The following is a 7,565-nucleotide window of genomic DNA, read 5'->3' on the forward strand; positions in this document are numbered from 1 at the left end:
ACATGAATGTTCATTCATTTACTTCAATATATAGTAAAGTTTAGTGTGATGAAAATTGATTTACATATTGGCTAAAAGGGTGGAACTTTTTGAAAGCATGATGGTACTCATGAAGCCCATTCACATTCAGCCTAAGAAAAGGGTAGTATAGCCATGGCCCGTGCTAAGGGCTCTAGCACAGGATTGACTTAACTTGCCAATGTATAACACACCCTTTAAGCCTATGAAGCACCCCCACCCCCAAAGCCCAGTGCTTCAGTTCAGTTAGTTGCGTGTCAGCCCATGAGAGGTGAGATCAGATCTGGTTGAGACCGTGCGTGCTCCTGTTATGAACCGCCATCAAGTATCAACACATGTGATCAATTAATCATTAACTGTTATTGCAGTTAATCTCTGTGATTAATATAACTAATGAAGGGACACCCGTTGGGAAAACCGACTTCCCCAACGGGTGCATTTGCCATCCCTTCACACACAATCAATATGTGTATATATATATATATATATATATATATATATATATATATATATATATATATATATATATATATATATATATATATATATATATATATATATATATTTATGTAAACATCATCATCAATAGAAGAATAATTTTTCCTTTTTCTACTCGATCTGCTGTCTCTCTACAGCCATCTCAAACACGTTACCAGCACTTGTTGTCCACTAAGCATTCGGCCACATCACAAAAGAAGAAGAAAAAAAGGCCAATCGACCTCACCAAGAAAGAAGGCACGAAAACCTCTCCCAGATTAAGTTAAAGAAAGAGATGAATTCATCACATTCATCTATCAGAGAAGTGCTTCGCTGCTTGATAGTCTTGGAGGCGACAATTCTTTATCACATCTCACCGCTCGGCCACACTAAGGAGCACTGGCCGTTCACGTACTCATCGCCGTCGTGGCTGTAACCATGGACCTCCAAGGACTCCATCCACCCCTGGAGTCCAAGGACTCCACCGCGACCCCTGGAGTCCAAGGACTCCAGCGCGACCGTCGTCGCCGTCGTTCTACTCGATCTATTGTGTCTCTACAATCATCTCAAACACTCCCTATGCTAGTAACGGACACCAAACGACGCCCTTCTCAGCTGGCAACTACCGCTGCTCATCAGCAGATCCCGACATCACCCATAGGCCACATACCGTCACCCGGTGCTTGGTGGCGTGACCTCCCTAGTCCCTAGCTCCTGCTCAGGCATAGGCGGAGCCAGCCGAGAAGACTACCGAGATCATCATTTTTGCACGACAAGATCAACAACATAGATGACCAGCTATGGACAATAATTTTTCATAGAATTCGTAGAATTTTATCGAGATCAAAGCTAGCTTTGCCCTGGCTGCAGGGTGCTCTACCTCGGCCCTCGGCCAGTCAAACCTCCAGGCTCCACGCCTCCCCCGACCACCGTTGAGGCGCTGACCACTCCACGGCTACAGGTTGCTCGGCTCAACTTCCATGGCACTTAGAAATTAACACCCCTTTATTCAAAGCGTGAGTCCGCCACTGGCCATGCCCTGGCTCACGCAAACTAAAAAAAATTATGAATGGACTCGGAGGTAAGAGACCACATAATAATTGAAGAGATGTTAGCTCAATCTTGTGTGACTTCTAAAGGATTGAATTGAAAAACAGATAAGACAAATATACTGTGAAAGTCAAGTTGTAGCTTTCTTGTCTATGCCTGTTTCAAAGCATCAATGCACATGACCCACCGACAAAAAACAGCTTCACCTCTTAATCACCTCCCAGAATTACCAAGACAACACCCCCACCAATAAAAACCAATAAAAAACTAGACACTACTAGATTAAATAACCAAAATCGATAATCTTGTGATGCATCATTTGCATGATCTCTCTCTCTCTACTAAGAGTCAGAAGTTGATAGGGCAAAAGGATTCTCACCATTCTCATCTCCTGTAATGTGGATATGAATAACATGTAATTAATTAGTTCTAAGCTTACAAGGAGATAGAAGAGCAGCAGCAGCCCCTTGTCAATGGAAGCCGTGCGGGGAGAACAACGAAGAGGGGCCTCCTTGCCCTCTGCTCCCACCGTCATCGCCATCGCTGCCGTCGCTCATCTTGCCGAACTGCGCGTCCATCCCTAGGTTCAGATACACCATTCTGTTGTCCAAGCTCAGATTCACCATGCTCGTGTTCGTGCCACTGGCATTGTACACGGGGCCGGCGCCACCAGGAGGATCACTGTACATCGGCGCGGCATTGACCGCCGCTGCCGCATTGTGCGCGTCCTCGCGGGACATGACCATGGCCGCCGACTGCACGAGCTCGAGGCAGAGCCGGAGCTTGTTAGGTTCGATGTGCGCGAGGCCCGGCACGGCGCCCTTGAAAAGGAAGTCGGAGGTGAGCGTGCGGAGGATGTCGAGCGGCGTGACGCCGTCGACGGTGCGCACGTTGGGGTCGGCGTGGTGGTCGAGCAGCACGGCAACCATGTCGGGGCACACCATCTCGGCCGCGACGTGCAGCGGCGTCTTCCCGGCGGGCCCCGCCGGGTGGTTGACGTCGGCGGCGCCGAGCTCCAGCAGCGCCTTGACGACCTCCCGACTGCAGTTCTCCACGGCGTAGTGCAGCGCGAGCGCCTCGTCGAGGTTGAGCCCCTCGCCCATGACCATGAGCTTGACGAGCTCCACGTCGGACGAGTCGAGTGCGCGGCGCATGCGGCGGATCTTGTGGTGGTCGTCGAGCTCGACCGCGGACGAGGCCTCGATGCCGGCAGGGTGGTGCGGGTGGTGATGCGCGAGGAACGGGGAACGGCGGGACATCGAGGACTTGAGGCGGAGCTCGTCGATCTTGGCGACGACGTCGATGGGCAGGTGCTTGGCGAGGACCTCCGGCGGGAGGCCCGACTTAGCGACGAGGTGGGAGCACGTGGTCCAGAGCTGGTGCAGTTCCTGCTTCCGCGACGCCATGAGCACCTTCATCACATCCTCGATCGACGCCTTCTCCACCATCCCCGCCAGCTGCTTCTGCAAAAACCAAACCAATTCTTCAGCTCGCTTTTGGAGTGGCTAGCTTTTGGAGTGGCTAATATAAGTAGGAGCGCAATGCAAAAGCATAGAGGTATGGAGAGAAGAGGTGGGATATAAAGGGGATAGACGTGAGAATCAGATAAGCATAATGGATTGGCCCTGTGCATAAAATATAGAGAAGGGGAACAGAAGGTGCAATAGTACATGGCGCTGATTGGGGGAGCAAAGCGGGGGGGGGGGGGGGGTAGGGGGAGGGAGGGATCAAGAAAAAGGGAAGCCGGATTAAAGAAGTAACACCAGGTGTTTGAGAAACCCAACAAGAAGAAACCCTAGACCAAAACTGCAAATTAGGGGAAAACAAAGAAAGGAAAGCACCTCTCCTTTTCCGATGGAATGCTAATTGCAGTACAGTTTGCACTACGGAAAGAAAGCTATACCTATTCGCGCTGCAACAGCAAGTTACCGTCTAAAAAGAGAGGCAAGTGCAGTGGTAGTATTAGTTGAAGCAGCCATAGAAAGAAGAGCGTGGGAGGGCGCCGCGCGAACAGTTGCGAAAAGGAAAAGAGGAATTTCTAACGAACCCTAAGAGCCAAAGGAGAAAGCAGCGAGCAGGGAGGACGGAAGGATGCAAGCTGCTGCAGCAGGCGGATGGACGGACAGAGATGGATGGACAAAGAGAGAAACAAAGAGCTTGAAAAAGCTCACGTACGCACGCGTGCGCGCGCAGGCAGGCGGCGCCGGCGACGATGCGACGACTACTACTGGCTTACTGCTACTCATACATCACTTCATTTAAAAAGGGCGGAGAGGAAGCAGGGGTACAGAGATCAAATCAATGGTGCAGAATGCTCGCCAATCCCAACATAACCAACCCCAACTCCCATCTTGATCTCCACAATCCTCAATTCCCCAGCAGAGAAAAATAAAGGAAATAATTTATTTCTCTGTTAAGAACAGCAGAAAGAATAATAAAATCAGCAAATCAAGAATTGTAATTGGGGGATTAGACGAGATAGTTAATTACCTGGGTGAGGAGGGCGAGCTCCTCGACACCGAAGGAGCGGGCGGCAGCGAGGGTGTCGAGCGCGAGGTCCACTGCGGCGGCGCAGTGGGTGTGCCAGCAGCCTCGCTCGCCGCAGCTTGGCCGGGGTTCCCCCTTCTGCGGCACCAGGGACACCTGCCCGCTGTACAGGAACTGCAGCAGCAGCAGGAACACTTCGTAGCTCACCGAGTTCACCGGTATCACGGCGCCGGGCGCAGCTGCCGCGGTGGCCGCGGAGCCAACGGCGCCGCGCGGGGAGGACGCGGAAGCCCCGGAGGGGGAGCGCGGGCTGAGGTGTTCCAGGAGCAGAGCGCCGGGCGCGGGCGCGGCCTGGTCGGCGGCGGGGGCGGCGCCGCAGAAGAACTTGCGGAAGAAGAGGCTGCGCGCGGCGAGGATGCAGCGGTGCGCGTGCACGAGGCGGCCCTCCACGTTGAACGTGACGTCGCTGAAAGCCCGCCCGTTGATGAGCAAGTTGAGGTAGTCCATGGACAGCGACTTGAGGGTTTCCTCCATGGCCGGACGCCGGCGTCTCTTGCTCGACCTCCTCCTCCCTTGCTTGCTTCTCTTCTAATTGCTGCTAGCTAGGTTGCTGGAGCTGCCGAATCAGAGAGATCAGGAGGAGAGATCAGATGTGGGGAGAGAGACCGGCAGGGAGTTTGCTTTGCTTTAATTTGCTCTCCTCAGCTTCAGCCACAGCCTCAGTGAGTCAGGGGGAGGAGTAGTGGAAGCGGTTGCTACTGCTTTCTTGGCTCTGCTCCTGCTGCAGCTGCTCTTGGGCTCCAAACTTGAGCTGCATCTCCCGATCTCTTTTGATCTCTTCTGTCTGTGACCACTTCCCTTCTCTCCCCTCTTCACTTCTGTCTCTCCCTTTAATTCCCCTATCGAGTTATTGTTCCCTTTTTTTCCCTGCCTTCTTTTCTCTCTCTCTCTAGAAGTGGACTGCTGTACGTGCTCGAGATTTTTTTGAGGCTGTCTTGGAGGGAGGGGTTTGAGGTCTATGTATGGGGGAAGGATGGCATGTGGGTGGCTGCCCTGGGCGGCTGGGCGCATAAATAATTGGTGGGTTTAAAAATGCCAGGAGAGTGTGTGTGAGAGAGATTAACCGTAGCTATATGCACAAGCAAAGCATGTACATGCCTACACTTCAGGGGCCCGGAAATAATTTGCGGAGAGAGAGAGAGAATGGAGTGGGGGCATAGTGTGTGAAGAAAATTAAGAGAGTTCCATACTTTGACTGTCTGAAGAGTGAATGTCACAAATCAAAGTGTATGGCTAGAAATATTTGCTTCCATACATAGTTGTATATGTCTATCAAATTTGAGACCACAATGTTGTGTTGCAGCGTGCTAGGTTGTTATGTTAAATTGATATTTTTTTTACGGTCCATTTTTATACTAAATGCAGCAAAAATACTAGAAACGGAGTCATGCTTAATTAGTCGAATCAAGAAATGGACTGCATATATGTGCATGGTTTAAGCTACACTTATATATTATGTCGTGATTATATTGCAAAAACTGGGAAGCCGGCCTAAAAAAAAAGTAATTTGTTTGTAGGTGATACATCACGATTCCTAACTATCAAAATTTAAACAAGTACAAAATATTAGAGGAGCAGTAAGTCAAATTGGAAGGCAGAAAATATGGCAAAAAAGTGACGCCCTGCCAAAAAAATGATTTGGTGATGATTGCATCCCACCTAGCTTCCCAAAAAAAAAAAAAAAAAGCATGACTGCAAGCTTTCAAGTAACGTATCGGCCTAGGCATTCCCTTTACCTTCCGTGTAAGATGACAAGGAAGACAGCATCTATTCAGAATTTCAGATAGCTGTGTATGTATGATGTATAGACATAATTATATATACACGCTCTGCTATCAGCGATCATTCTTTCTGTTGACAAATTTGAGAAGATTCCTCATCATGTGTTTATTAATCGCCCAAATGATCCGAAGCATCATTAGGTGATGATTAGTGAGTACAAAAAGTATTAGGATATCTTTGTTAATTACTTTTCGTTTTATAATTGTGTTTCATTAGTAGCTACAGCTATATATTAATTTTTTATGTTGCCTTCTTAACTTTTTAGCCCGATCCTTCCCTGTCCCTTCTTTTTCCCCTATTCATTCTTTCTCTATGATTAGATAATTCAAGAAAATGGCACGGATAATGTCTTGTGAGTGGTGGCGGAAAGCTCGGAGCAAGATTAGCAAGGAGAATCGGAGGGTCTTCAACGGTGGAGTAATGTACTTTTGGTGGAATATTTAGAAAGAGAGGAATCGTCGTGTTTTCCAAGGTCAAAGTTTGGATGCAGCCTCAGTTGCTTGGAAAATAAAAGAGGATATCGACCAAAAACGCCGCGTGTGGCACTCAGCTTAGGCGTTGTGGAGGAAGTTGCCTTGTCATTGCATTCGCCTATTTTTGTAATAGCGCTCGTATTTTGAACTAGTTTGAACCTCTTTTGTACTTTGCTTTTTTTCCTAATCTTTAATATATTCGGCAGCTCTCTTGCTGTTCTTTTGAAAAAAAAAATGTCTTGTGAGTATATTCCTTGTATGCTAGTTGCAAAATGTAGTTCCAACAAGTTACTAATTTAGGGAGAGAGCCGAGAAGAAATGATGGGATCAAATCCCATCAATAGCAAGTACCTTATGCGAAAGCATCCGGTTACATACTGAAACAAATTAACATGAAGGAGCGAAGTCGCGAGCTACAATAAGGAAATTAACTTGTAATTAATTGATCGAAGTTTCCCAATCTCATGCATGATTTGACTTCAAAGTTATGTTTTGAATTCGAATTTCCAAACTGGTTAGGAAAGTTTAAACTTTTTAATTGAAACTTTCATGGTTAGGAACTAGGAAGTGTTCACTGATTAGTTAACCGGTGAATGTTCATTGGATTGAACTCTCTATTTAGTCTCGTAAAAATTGTGATTCAATAAAGAAAAAAGACTACTTAACGTAGTGTAGGAGGTATGCTTTGAGTCCGGCGAATTGAAACAAATTGATCCAATAAAAAAAATGATGCTAGCTTTCTACTGTCAGATCCGGCGAATCTGACAGCCAGCATCACAATGAGATCATGTGTTTCCAATGAAACTTGAAAATTGTGTGTTTCCAAACTCAAAACATTGTATGAAACTTGCACCCACTTTTGAAACTTGACAGAAAACTTTGGTTGCTGGACCTCGAACTTTCATTTCAGAACTTCAAGCCTAGAACTTCACTGAAACTTACACATGATAAATTTGAAAACTTGCTACCCCTTGGAAAAATGTCCAATGAGATATTGTGCTGTATACAATTTCCCTTTATTTATTCGTGAACTAGGTTTAGAAAGACAAAATCCATAGTATGATTGAACGGCTTTGGCCGATTTATCTTAAAACACCGGTGTTTAGCAGGTTAAGTCCACATGCTGACTCACCATCTATTATATTACTATTTGAAAAAAAAAGTCACCATGTTCGCTCTCAAAGTCGTAAAATTACCATATTAATCAAAAAAAGAAAA

General features: G+C 47.2%; 1 protein-coding gene across 1 annotated transcript; it reads right to left on the bottom strand.

Annotated features, from left to right (window-relative positions):
* Nucleotides 1–1,664: 1,664 nt before the first annotated feature.
* LOC133928481 (BTB/POZ domain and ankyrin repeat-containing protein NPR5) lies at nt 1,665–5,099 on the bottom strand. Its single transcript, XM_062374822.1, has 2 exons — nt 4,036–5,099; nt 1,665–3,008 (listed from the first exon to the last, which is right to left on the bottom strand). The coding sequence occupies exons 1-2, from the start codon at nt 4,564–4,566 to the stop codon at nt 2,016–2,018; spliced, it is 1,524 nt and encodes a 507-aa protein (XP_062230806.1). The 5' UTR covers nt 4,567–5,099; the 3' UTR covers nt 1,665–2,015.
* Between the last annotated feature and the right edge of the window lie 2,466 nt (nt 5,100–7,565).

Source organism: Phragmites australis, chromosome 1, assembly GCF_958298935.1.
Source record: "Phragmites australis chromosome 1, lpPhrAust1.1, whole genome shotgun sequence".
NCBI lineage: Eukaryota > Viridiplantae > Streptophyta > Magnoliopsida > Poales > Poaceae > Phragmites > Phragmites australis.

Bases quoted from the DNA above. Each gene is read 5' to 3' on its own strand.
- LOC133928481 (XM_062374822.1), bottom strand. From the start codon at position 4,566: ATGGAGGAAACCCTCAAGTCGCTGTCCATGGACTACCTCAACTTGCTC. The intron at 3,009-4,035 runs GTAATTAACTAT...TGGTTTTTGCAG, and splicing joins AGCTCGCCCTCCTCACCCAG to AAGCAGCTGGCGGGGATGGT.